General features: G+C 40.9%; 2 protein-coding genes across 2 annotated transcripts in view; one reads left to right on the top strand and one right to left on the bottom strand.

The window, feature by feature from the left end:
- Window positions 1-6164, top strand: part of LOC118405554 (carbamoyl-phosphate synthase [ammonia], mitochondrial-like) — a 34011-nt gene extending 27847 nt beyond the window's left edge. The window contains exons 33-37 of the mRNA XM_035805056.1: window positions 249-422; window positions 1013-1072; window positions 1901-2010; window positions 2505-2634; window positions 3518-6164. Of these exons, the coding sequence (XP_035660949.1) occupies window positions 249-422; window positions 1013-1072; window positions 1901-2010; window positions 2505-2634; window positions 3518-3616 (573 nt within the window). The 3' untranslated portion in view covers window positions 3617-6164. The remainder of the gene's footprint in view (window positions 1-248; window positions 423-1012; window positions 1073-1900; window positions 2011-2504; window positions 2635-3517) is intronic.
- On the bottom strand, window positions 4827-8217 carry LOC118405553 (coiled-coil domain-containing protein 103-like). The gene is made up of 3 exons (XM_035805055.1): window positions 7859-8217; window positions 7354-7492; window positions 4827-6834 (listed from the first exon to the last, which is right to left on the bottom strand). The coding sequence occupies exons 1-3, from the start codon at window positions 8023-8025 to the stop codon at window positions 6436-6438; spliced, it is 705 nt and encodes a 234-aa protein (XP_035660948.1). The 5' UTR covers window positions 8026-8217; the 3' UTR covers window positions 4827-6435.
- Window positions 8218-13399: the final 5182 nt, after the last annotated feature.

Here is a 13399-nt window from a genome sequence, read left to right as displayed (position 1 = left end):
AAAAGACTTGTCTGGAGAAGTCAAATGCTATTTCTAGCACAAAAATTTGATGCTTCCTAGGAATTGAAGTCTATCATTGCTGAAACAGTAAAACGTTTTTTCTTGTAATATCTGTGTTTTCTTGGAGTTATAATGTTAAAATAGCTGTAACAGTTGTACTTTTTATTTTCACCTCTAAAATGTTTTATCATCTGTTCATTCATTTAAATTGATTCATCAATTAAAATGCTTTATTACCTGTTCTGTAGGCACCAATGTTCTCCTGGCCACGCCTGCGTGACGCGGACCCCGTGCTGCGGTGTGAGATGGCGTCGACCGGCGAGGTGGCGTGTTTCGGACCAAACGTGCACTCAGCGTTTCTCAAGGCCCTCCTCTCCACCGGCTTCAAGATTCCCAAAAGAAGTGTCCTCATTGGCATTCAGGTAACTGTGCAGTATCCTGTAGTAACTCCAGTAAGGACTATTGATAATTACCTTCACTAAAAAGGTTATGAATGTTTGTGTGTGTGTGTGTGTGTGTGTGTGTGTGTGTGTATGTAATATGTTTGTGGATGGACAGCATAACTGGAGAACGCCTGGATGGATTGTATTTATATTTGGTATGTGGGTAGGTAATGATGAGACTTTGAAATTCTTAGATTTTTGTCCGGCTTGTCACAATACTGCAGCAGAACTTCTGGTTTTGATATCTCGAGTTCTGGACATGCTATATATGGTCACTACTTGCTAAGATTCCAAGTGTTAAATGATTGGAATTTTATACTTGTATTTCAGATGAAACACAATGATGCATATATTTTCTCCAAAACAGTGTATCTGTGGAAAGGGAATCAAACAATTCATGCATGCTTTTGAATAATATGTATATCAGATACAATGATAGAGGTAACATCACATTGCATTATGTAGGGTATAGACTGAAGTGAAGTTTCCAAACCTTGTTTTTATGGGTACCCTTGACCCATATGAGAAGAGAAATTCTAACATGTGTGTTTTCCCCATCCCTTTTGCAGCATTCCTTCCAGCCCAAGTTTCTGCCCACTGCATTCAAGCTGAAGAGTCTTGGCTACAAGGTACATATAAAATACTGTAAATGCAGAAACTTTCACGGTGGATTAATGTTCGCGGTTTTCACCGCTTCACCGCGAACATTTTTCCATAACAGTAAGAGACTACAGTGTATGGTGCTACCACGAAATTAAAACCACCGCGAAAAGTCCATTTCCCCGCTACCGCGAAATTAAATCTCCGCGAACTTAAATGCATTTACAGTAGTTAGTCTTACACTTGCTTCACCTCAAAATAGAGGATGAATAATGATGATGATGATGATGGTGACGATGACACATGGTATGGATTAGCTTTGTGGTGTTGTTGTGTAGTAGTTGTCATACATTGTAATACATTGTACAGTGTATGATTGTTGAGCGACTAATTATATCCATTCATTCATATGATTGTACTTCAACTGTACTTCAAGTGTAATTCTTGGTACATAAATCAGAGAATCGGATACTAAGAATAAAATCTATGATCATCATGCAATTCATTGATGAGATGCTTGTTCTGGTTTAGGTAAAGGTTAACTTCCCATAGCTTTTGGGGTCATTGGAGCAGTTTGTTGTGAATTCATTGCATGTATCTAGGGCGTGGTTTTTGAAGGCGGAGCCTATCCCTCTCCTTCGACCATCCTAACTCGGGTCATGCAGGTACCCATTGTACACCTTTTAGGAAAGTCGTGTTAAGTTACACTGACCTATCCCATGGACACAATGTTTAACCAGTGATGCCAGGAATTGATTCCGTGATAGTGACCTCTTGAAGTTGTATCTGCCATCCTAGGCACTCAGCCATTTGGCGCCACATTTTTTCTAATAAAATCTGTTTCTGTTCCCTCACAGCTGTATGCCACGGAGGCCACAGCTGCATATCTGAACGCACACAAGATGGACGCCTCACCTGTCGCCTGGCCCATGCAGGAGGACAGCAGCTCCATCCTGTCCGCTACAAAGTCAGTTCTTATTAACAATCATTAGACATAGCCTGGTTTTCAAACCTACTTCAGATGCTGAGTCTCTTTGCCCTCATCCTTGTATGCAGATAAATTTGTGTAAAAGGGCAAAGAGACTATACATGTAATTACTATCTGCTAAGTCAGTTTTTACATCATGTAGACATAGCCTTGTATTTCAAACCTATCATAGCTACTGAGTCTCTTTGTTCTCTTAAGCATGTAGATTTGTATGAGAGGAAAAAGACACTTAGCAGCTATACATGTATATGTAGTTTGTTAATAAGTACCAGCATTGGATACCAGGCTACCCTAGACATACACAATGTTTTGCTATTTACTGTCAAACTTCTAAACTTTTGTGACAAATTTGTGTACTTTCATCTTTGGACACTTTTAGTTAGCATTTTCTTTAAAAATATTGTCAATGTACTGTTGCAACAAGGATGAGAAGTAAGTGATACATGTAGATGACCAAACTCTTCTTTTCCCAGGCTGATCCAGGAGGGTGAGATTGACCTGTGTATCAACCTGCCTAACAACAACACCAAGTACGTCAAGGACAACTACCTGATCCGCCGTGCCGCTGTGGACTCTGGGGTTCCTCTCATCACTAACTTTGAGGTTAGTATGGTGATATATTGTTTAAAGATCATTGTGTTTTAAAACAACAACACCAAGTATGTCAAGGATAGCTACCTGATCCGCCGTGCCGCTGTCGACTCTGGGGTTCCTCTTATCACTAACTTTGAGGTCAGTACTGTGATAAGTCGTATAAAGACCATTGTGTTTTATACCCCTGTAAATATGTTAAAACAAGAATATGTCCAGTATTCTCTTCATTGCTGTGCAATGTTTAGGGATCGGCCAGTTCACAAAGCTCCATTGAGTATGGTAGGGTATGTGTGACCGTATGTATGTTGATCTGAAAATTGGGTTGACGTTCTGGTGATCACCAAATACAGCAGAAGCTTGTTGGCTGTGTGACGAGGGTATAGAGCTTGATGCTTCAAGCTTGATGTAACTGAAAATTTGAAATCTGATTTATCTTAGAAACTGATATCTGAGGTAGTTAAGTGTAAAACACAAGTCATAACAGGAGTGAAAATTCCTTGATACACAAGAGTACAGACTCTTTATACCCCTGTCACATTTGGCGAAAATCGATCGGACAACGATTCTGCGGTAATCGCCCGAACCTCACTTATAATTATAACTTTATTGCACAACAATTGTGCAAGGTACAAAGTGTGGCTTATATGTGACAGGGACGGTTTTCAGGTGAAAAATTCGCACAACCCTCTGTCGATCTTAAATATGGCCGATCTTCCATCGATACGCCCGAAGATCATGGATAATGTGACAGGGGTATTACAACACATTGGTGTGTAGAAATTTACTGCACATTCAAGAACAAGTTGAAATAGAGGCAGCTATCAACAATGATTCAACCTTTTTAATACCTTTTCACCAACTCTAATTGCTTTGTTGCTGTTGCCGTCGCTAGGTTACGAAGATGTTTGCAGAAGCGCTTGAACAGATGTACGGGAAACTGGATGCCACCAGCCTGTTCCACTACCAGAAACATGCCAAGAAGATGGTGTAAATCAACAGGAAATCAGCCGCAATCTTATAAACTATACCTCATACTCCAAAATTTTCATAAACTTAAAATCAATTATTTGTTTTTTTTTATAGAGACAGTATATCTTTGAATTTATATGCTTTCCAGACTTAGATGATTTATGGGTTTAATATTTGGGGATAATGGTTTCTGAGGGAAAAAACTTAAGACTCCAAACTGTTTGTGGACTGCTTGAGCCACATAGAATCATATTGTAAAGCTATTTCGAAACACTTGCATATACCAACACAACATGGGCACTGTAGTCAAGCCGCAAAACAATTGTTGCAAGAAACATTGTTTGTAAATGTGCAAATATTCAAATTATATTCTCTGCCCGCTATCAGAAAAATGTCTAAAATCTCTTTATCTGTCATTAGAAAAAAGCAGACTGGTATCCATGTCAGTCCTCTAAATTGTGAGATTATATATTTCTGTGGACATGGATTGGTAGGCCATGTTGGAAAATGCCAAAGATACCCAACCCTAACCTTGCGAGTTCAGTGAAAAACTAATAAAATTAACATGGCTAATTGTAACATCTTTTACCAAAGGACAAAGCCATATTCTTTCTATGCTTGCACCCTCCATGGGAAGCATGGCAGTAGCTGCGCAAGACCGCAACCTTTGGAGGAAGTATGCTCGACGAGTCGACCAATGCAACAGTGTTGCGGGAGGGTCTAAGGTCTAAGGTAAGGTCTTGCACCCTCCACTTTGCAAATTGCCCATATTTTTCTGTACTGTAATCTGGCAAAAGTGCTCAGAAAATGAAACAACCATAGAAAAATCATCTTTAGGTTTTATGTGAAACTTGTGCAAACCACATACCAGTATGTTTTGTGCAGAGTTAGGAAGAAAATGTACTTAATGCTCATGATTTGTTTAAACCCAAATGGACCAATATAAGAACTCTGCATCATCTATCATGATAAGTTAAACCTTAAGATGAAGCTGTAACAAAATATTACAACAAGACGAGATTGAAATATGTGGACATGACAAGTTCAAGTACAATTCAAACTGAATAATAATTTCTTGTATGTTGTGAACACTGTAACAAAAGATTTCAACAAGACAAGATTGAAATGAATTCAGAAAGTAGTTAAGGAAACAAACTAGATTGATCTGTCAGATACATTATGTTCAATTCAAATTCTATGACTCATAATTCCTTGATGTTGTAAACACTGTACTTTACGATTGTGACGTGCTGCTCCAAAATGGCCACCATAACTGGAATCGGGAGTACTGTGAACCTCTGTAGTTCCAAATGAAGTTGCCGTCCTTGTGAAACTATTTACACCAGAAGTGTTGTCAGTCATACAGTGTCTAAAATGTGCACAATATTGTCACATACAGTCAGATATTGGTATTGATGTCTAGCACAAAGAAATCTATAGTTATGGTGAGATAACATAGTAGTAAACGTAGAAAATGTGTAACTATTCTATATGAGAGGTGATTGTTCTGTTAACATGTTAGGGTGAGAACAAGATTATGGTGATATGATGAGTCGCTGCAAAGATCATCCTAAAACTAGAAACCGAAGGTGCCAAAAATGCTGGGGAATCAAACATGGCTGTTGACTGCTTGTTGCAACTTGGTATACTCATGGAAGTCCGTGGAAAACGCAACAGTAACAAAGCCAGTGTTGTTTACGGAGTATAGCAGAATAGACCCTGTGAATTAAAGTCATAACATAGCAAGTTACTTTTAGGGTTTAGAAAAAGAAATGTGTTGAAAATGTTGCATAGTAACAACTCCCCATGTGTGAACCAAGTTGCTATCAGTAGTCGAAGAACAGAATAATACAAACATGGAACACAATATAGTCGCAATACAGGAACGGAAGATGTAGAGTGAAGATAGGATTTTACAGAATCAATGATACAAACATTATGTAGCTATTGAAGGTAAATTGGTGTAGTTTTGTGACTGTGAAGTACATCCTGTCAAGCCTTGTACATGCACACAGGTTGGTAGTAGTTGTCACAGTGCAGTACATGTTGTAGTTGTCAGAGGGCCTCGTGACTCCATGCATATCGCAGTTGACTTGACTGAACCCCACCTGAAGTTTCTTTTAAGAATTTGAAGGAGTGTTTGCTTGCAACTGTAGTTGTAATTTCATAGATAACCATTTGATAATGTATCTGTGCATGTTAGCTTACATAATATATGCATTGTATGTTCTCTGATGTCATAGTAGTCTAATGTGGTAAAAGTATGCTCTTTTTGTATCCTCTATCATTATTAACGTTACTGTTACATGTGTAAGTAAATAAGGGACTGTTCACTGATTTCTTGGAAAGGCTGTATCAAAAACTTTTTAAACATTCAAGAACAGGCAAAAGTTCTCTCAAATATTTTTTGTACTGTTTATCTGTTGTTCTGTCAATGAAAAAAATAATTTCTCATGAAGGTCAACTTTTGTTACAGTCCCCTCCAAGACATATAGTGATTCATCCCTAAAGTTAGGTCACCAGAGATGTTAACATTTACAATTTGGAATTAAAAATGATGTCTGAAATCGGTACTTGAGTTTGTTTGCTTGTTTGTTTGAACCTTTATTTATTTGTTTATTTATGAGAAGCTCAAATTAGCCTGCAGGCCACTTTGATACAGGGTGCACTTAAGTTTTAATCCAAAATATCTAACAACAGTAGCATTCAAAAAGAGGTAATGATTCTATCTCTTTCGTTGATTCCATTTTAAGCATTGTCCTTTTGCAAACTAGATACATGTATTTTACCATCAAAAATGACAGTATGAATAAAATCCCTCTATCCCTACAATACCAATCATTATGAGACTTTATACAGTTTCCTAAGAGCATCTAGTCTACTGGTAACCTGCTCTATCCCACTGTCATCTGTAAAATCCTTTGTAAGTTTTCCCAACAGTTCCTTCGCAGCCTGACTTTCCTTGGAGCTAAGGAAGTCCACCGACAATTCAAATCTTCCAACTTTCGTCAAGCCATCTAAGACTTGATACACGAAATCAGAGTCTTCTTGCACATAAGAGTCGTTGAGTGCGGTGAGGATTTCTCCCAGCAATCCGAAGCTGATTTCATTCTTAAAGATGTCGGCAAGCTTCTCTCCACCGATCTTCTTGATGAACTTGTACTTGTCTGGTGTAGTTTTGCAGTAACGTTTCCAGTCACGAGCGAACTCGTGGCCATTCTTGGGTAGCTTCTCTTCATCCTACAGTACAGGAGAAAATAATTACGATCTTAAATTAATATTTCATCACACCTTTTGATGATTATCAAACTGTCTTTTAACTACCAGGTGTTGTTTTAATGATTGCCTAAGCCTTATGCAATTGGGGTACATGAGAAAAATAAGTTCACCAGCTAAACGTTGTGCAAGTTACTGCAAAAAGATGCTCAAAACAAACTAAATAACAGTTACATACATGAATATTTGTTTTTCCAGCTAATATTTAGATGAACAGTTCATTCTAGTACCACTGACGAAGAGTCATTCAAAATGTTCAGAAGTAAATCTATGAATATAACGTTACCTTTGATAATTTTATACCTTTGTGTGGGACAAAAGTTTAGGTACTCTCTTCTGTTTCACATATTAAAGTTTCTTTGTTTGAACCTTTGTTCATTCATGAAAGCTCAAATCCGCCTGCAGGCCGCTTTTCAGTGAGGTAATGAGGCAAAAGGGAAGGGTCAGACAAAGTATATACAAAAATGTAACAGAGATGCTGACCTGTTGTATCTGTGTCTGTGCAGCGTTCTGTCCGTCCGCCTGTGAGCTGGCGTGCACGTTCCAGGGCTGTTTGATGTCCATGTTTTGAAGGTTGTCCTTTTTCTCCAAAGGTCGCAGATGGGAAGCCATGACAATATCCCTGTGGGGGAACAACAGGTGTCCGGTATGATATGGATGCTTGTGGGGGGTGGGGGATTCCCTTGCTCCAACTCCCTCCCTTGCTCGAATTCCCTCCCTTGCTCTAGTCTAACGTTACTCCCTCTAATCTTCCTCTATTTTACGAATAGGAGATTAGAGGATGTGTCAGTATAGAGGGATAGATTTAAGGAAGACGAATTGGGATTGAACATTGGTCAAGGGTATATAACGTTAATGTCCTTGCTTTGAAAACAATCCAATGCCAAATAACGTTACAGCAAGGAAAGCTCCTTGGTTACACATTTGTAGTTATCTTTTGGTGAGATATGGGGAGGGGGGCACAACACTTTATTCGGAAATACTGTACCTGAACTCATCGTAGGACCCGACTTGCTGCTTGATGGCCCTGAACTTGGCGTCGTTTTCCCGCTGGTACTTGTGGTCAGCCTCCACAGCCGCCGCTAGCTCCCGCTCCAGCTTTCGGAAATCCAACACGTCGTCTTCACTTTCGCCTTGCGCCGCCATGTTTGCCATGGAAACGACACAGTCGCCAGAGTTTTCCCGCTAAATTTGAAATAATGTGCCCTAAAGGCGCTTGTCAAGAAGAACCGCAGTCTTTAAATGGAACATAAGAAGCTAATAGAGTCACCAAAACTTTAAGGAAACTGACACAAATGCCCGAAGATAAGATAATAGCTCCACAATCTCTCGTTCTAGCTATTTTGGTGCATCTTTGCCACACGTGTCAGTGGGGACATCTAGCGACCAAAATTTGTTCTGCAGCAGTTAGACGCTCAATTTGCTGCACTAATAACTTTGACTGCTAGAAGTCGCTTTTGATCCATTCAGCATTTGTCATATGAAGACCTGTTAACTCAATGCTGATTGGTGCATTCTTTTTGGGTTTTTATTAGCACCGTTAATGCTGATTGGTTTAAAAGTTGTGACAATATTTGAGACCTTGATGCTGATTGGTTTATACAAAAATTGCGTAGTTTATGTCCAAATAAGGCAAGGTAAACTGAAGTTTCTCTGTTTACTTTGTCTAGAATGTTGAGGGGTTGTTTTGACCAGTTTAAAAGATATTCCGGTCACTTCAAAAAGTGAGAAAGAATACAATATGCCACAACTCCAATCTTTGATAGCTTTTCGCTGTACAGGGCCGTAACCTGGCCTCCTTGGCAGACTTCAGGAGCACTAGTGGTGTTGATAAAGTTTGGGGCGGCGCTTATCCTCGAAGTTCAACATGGGCTAAGGCTGACTCTACGCCTGGAAAGGGAGTTTTGCTGTACCTAGAAACTTCCCATTATAGAGAATCAGCTTATGTTGAAAATCGCGAATCAGCACTACCCAAAAAACGTAAACGCCGCTGCTCCAAGTTTTCCAAGGAGGCTCGTCTTCTTCTTTCGTTTCAGCAAGGAGCTTTCATCGTATTGAAGATTCTGCTGCCTTTTACAGGCTAACCTAGCCTGAGCATCATTCTCCGTAATAACCGCTGGCTCAGTCCTTTCGTTTGCTAACCACGGAGCAAGCGAAAGGATTGAGCCAGCAGTCACTACGGAGGGTGGTACTCAGGGTAGCACTTCCCTTTCCCGCGGGGTGTCAGACATTTGGAAGGCCGCTAGGAGCGCTATTTCGCCAGGCTACCGCGAGTCCACCTTGACACATCAGATAATTTCAGCTTACAGAACCGTCCAACAAAATTGAAAAATAAAATCAATTTCGATATTGCCTTCAACAAACTAGTTGGTAATTGTCTGTAGAACTTGGTGTCATATTCTGTCCACAATGGGTAGCGTACCTATTTGATTGAGACCTAGACAATTGTCTGGTACAAAATCAGTACCATTCAGGATCCTGGTTACCATCGATTGGGAAACAGTTCAAAGTCGACTGTCAATCAACTGCTCCTGAGTAAACAATGACCTCAGTTGACCTGGAAAGCGGGGAGTGGTTGCTAAGCAGCCCCGTAGGGCACTCGCTATGTGCTGAGCTGGCACTTGGTAACATCCATTGGCATAACACCGGTCGGTTTACTGCAATTTCTCAAGCAATGCTAATTTGGCAAATGATCAACGCATCATTTTCTCCAGTTACATGTTGCTGTTACAGCTTACCTTTGCCACTTCTTTTGTGTAAATTATTTTGTCTCTCTGGTCCTGCTAAAAACATAATATCGTAATTGGAACACACCGCGGAATTGCACGGAGAACGGGCGCGTGGTTGGAAGGGGGTGCACTATACCGGTCGAACGAAACACGGCACAATTAACTGCCGCTATGTACCTTTATACATCCTCTGTTGTTCCTTTCTTTCCTGTTAGTAGTTGCACAAAACAAAAATCTGCATGAGCATACAAAAAGTCATGAGAAAATGGGCGTATACTGACAAGAATTTTCATTTAATTTTGGTCCGTCACAACCGCTATGACGTAAAACTTTACTGCTGGCCGTAGCATTAAAAATGGCGGGAAAATGGCGGCGTACGTTCAATTTGACCCATTCAGCCGTAGATCCGGGCGATAATGCAACGGTTCCTCACACTTTTACACGAGTTGTAGGTCACCAAAAGAAATTCAAGATTGCTGTTGAATCATGCTCGTCTTGTGCCGTGAGCACATGTGATTATTATCTACAAATCTGGCGATGAACGTGACAGTGTGTTTGTCCCACGACGAGCTCGCCTGCCCCAAAAATGACCTGAAAACTTTTGGCCTTGTTGTCTTCGAATGCATTGTTATCGATGCTTTGTAAATTATGTATTGGACACCTAGATGTCTGAAGTGTGCATACCTCAGAAATAACTATTGTTGCATGTGTAGATCTCTTTAAGTTCCACTATTTTTAATCGACCGGTATAAGGCTTATGACCGGTATTATGCCAATGCATGTTAATTTTCCCAATTGAGATTAGTGAAGACACATGGTTAAGCTTATGACATACAATAATCCATTCTGCCTGTGACATGCACGAAGTGTAACGTTACAATCCAACGTTAGAAAAGTATATTTTGGGCATTGTCTTACTCTTTGCCTTGAGAGGAAGTTTTGTCGCAGTTTTAACGTGCTGTGGGCCGTTTGAGGGCAAAGTTGGCCGCGAGATACATGTATAACGAAAAGGGAAAAAATTTAAAGCCTGATAAAAAGGCTTGAAGAGTAATTTGTGTTACGAGCGTATTTTCCGAGGCTCCAAACCATGTTGAAGAAAGAAATGAGCATTGGTCATTTTTACTCTGACAGTGGGGTCATAAAGAATTAGATGAAAATATCATTGATTTTTCAGCACTTTCAGCACATCTACCCACAATCCGTAGTGTCGATAACGTAATAGCCGAATATCCGTTAAATTTTTGAAGATTTTGTTTTGTTTGGTCATTTCTGCATTTGACCAAGGGGAGGGGTCTAGTCTCTACCAGACTCCCGCCTGGCCGAATAGTGATATGGGACTTTGGCCAGTTTAGGAATAAAAACCTAGTAGAGGTTAATTGGCCTAGGAGTGACCTGCCCGGCCGGCGGATAGCTGGATAGACCGCAAAAGATCCCATGGCAACTTACTTGTCCCTATTTGGCCAAATTCTTCTCTTTTTCAATCAGCTGGCACGTCTGCTTGGAGACTAGGTTAAGGCAAGGGTCGTCCTCTTGACCCGTATGTTGTTAGTTTTACGCACGTGGGAGGTACATGGGCGTACACGTGAAACTACCGGCTAAGGTTGCGCAAAGTCCGCCAGCTAAGGTCAATAAGCCATCAAAATTACGTCAGTTGTTTTTATGTAACCTACTGTACTACGACCGGTGCAATGGTCGATTGGGTAGATTGTTCGTCTTGCATTCGGTAGGTAGGTCGTGAGTTCGATCCCCGGCCGAGTCATACCAAACATGCTCCTTTCTCTGCTTAGCACTCAGTATTTGGGAGAGAGTATGGAAGTTGAACACACACCACTACCAGTAGACTAGCCCCCTGCTATAGTGATTCCACAAAGTTGTGTGGCACAAGGCTACTGAAAGGGAGATGGGCGCCACTCTATCAGCCATCAGGCGAAGGAAGGAATTTGACTTGACTTTACTACAAATTGGTCTCGAGTCGCCGGTGTGAGGGAGCTTAAACCGTTTAGTTCTGCCTGTAAAAGAACTCAACACACGTATCGAGAAAAGATGTGCTTGGGGGTGTGCCTATACACCACAAACGACCACAAAGCGACGTCCGCTTGGCAGAAAACGACAGTCGCAACGAAGCCATATTTTACCCATTGCGCCATCAAACAAACGAAAAAGCAGCATGCTCCCGCTCAAAAAGAGGATGGCTGTATTTACTTTTATCTTGTCTGTCTCACTTTTCACCATGTCCTTCAGAGAAATGTGTATTGGCGTGGCTATACAAGTCAGGGCTTCATAATCAGCCAGTGGCTTACTCTCCAAGCAGAGGTTAGGCTCCGACTGTTTTTTTTAACGTTTTTTTAGTCGTTTTTATCATTTTTCTTGAAGTACGCTTTGACACGGCAAGATAGAATACAAAATAGAAAGCCCGATAAAAACGACTAAAAAAACCGTTAAAAAACAGCCGGAGCCTAACCTCTGCTTGGAGAGTACCGGTGGCTATCATGAAGAGCTAAGGCCTGCTGACATAGTGAGAAGGACAATACTGTACATGTCACTACAGGACAATGACACAACACAAGATGAACTAGTTTACATTCATGAAGACTATAATATGTAAAGGTCAGTGTCCGTGTATAGGGAGCAGCGGTCCAACGGACGTCGGTTTCACAGGAGCCCTGCTCACAGAGTACCAGTATCCTACTCTCCAAGCAGAGGTTGAGTCGCGTAGATATAGTAGTAGTTGGAAAAATTACACCGGCGCTCTTACGTAAGAGGAGCGCCGGTGTAATTTTTCCGACTACTACTACCCGACTCAACCTCTACTTGGAGAGTAAGAGTATCCCTATATGCTTTTTATTTTTCTTTTATTGAAGGAGGCAGTGGTGATGGGGTTGCGAGTGGCAAGAGGAAGACTTTTGTTTAAGAGTGACTGTATAGCTCTGTGCCTGGTACTGGTATGCAACTATTTTTCACAGTTGCAACATGTTCATTAGACATAATCACATATAGCCCCTCTTCAGTACAACTTTGTTGTGCCATGCGGTTTACCGGTATGTGATAAAGACAAACAAATTCACTCCCAGTTCCAGGAATGAAATAGATAGCGTTACATCATGTCATGATATGTTTACTTGTGTATTTGCATGATATACGTGAGAAAAACAACCTCTGCACCTGCAAACTAATTACGGCCCAGTTCTAGGAATGAAACAGATAACGCTACATCATGTATATATGTTTACTTGTGTGTATTTACATGATCCATGTGAAGTAAACAACATGTGCATCTGCCACGCCTACTGTGTGCCATGCCCTCAGTAATTGAAGGCCGCCACGCAATCTCCAAGCAGATCCTACGGTAGAATAAGATAGCATCAAAAGCTGGCAGAGGAGTGAAGCCGGCCTAGGAGTGTGTTTGGCTACATGGCAAATGGACAACTCTTGGCTGACTACACTCCTTGGCCAGTTTGGTACTATTTTATGCCATTGTAGGATCTGCTTGGAGATTAGCCGCCACGTGCCACAGCGAGCACGTGTTCCCTTTACTCAGCCTACCACCTGTTTTTCAATAATTGACGCAAACATACGTTCCTATACTGAAGCCGCATCCGGCCAGTGTTCCGTTTTTGTCTACCTAAACGTGACGTCCAGGCTGATTGAACAAAAACGTTCTACATTTTCGGCCCTGGAGAAGTTTAAGTCTTGGCACTAACGTTATATGTGACGTGTTACCATTGGGAAAAACAAGAGAAAGTCGGCCACATCTGTCTGTCACGTTGTGCATACACCCATGGGACATTTTTCCATTCTCG

The sequence above is a fragment of the Branchiostoma floridae genome, chromosome 18 (assembly GCF_000003815.2).
Source record: "Branchiostoma floridae strain S238N-H82 chromosome 18, Bfl_VNyyK, whole genome shotgun sequence".
In the NCBI taxonomy this organism is placed as follows: Eukaryota; Metazoa; Chordata; class Leptocardii; order Amphioxiformes; family Branchiostomatidae; genus Branchiostoma; species Branchiostoma floridae.
This window is presented reverse-complemented; position numbering and strand designations above follow the sequence as displayed.

What these genes read in the sequence shown, in the direction of transcription:
- LOC118405553 (XM_035805055.1), bottom strand. Translation starts at nt 8,025, where the DNA reads ATGGCAAACATGGCGGCGCAAGGCGAAAGTGAAGACGACGTGTTGGAT. An exon ending in GGGTCCTACGATGAGTTCAG is followed by an intron (nt 7,493 to 7,858) that starts GTACAGTATTTC and finishes GTTCCCCCACAG; the next exon opens with GGATATTGTCATGGCTTCCC. An exon ending in CACAGACACAGATACAACAG is followed by an intron (nt 6,835 to 7,353) that starts GTCAGCATCTCT and finishes CCTGTACTGTAG; the next exon opens with GATGAAGAGAAGCTACCCAA.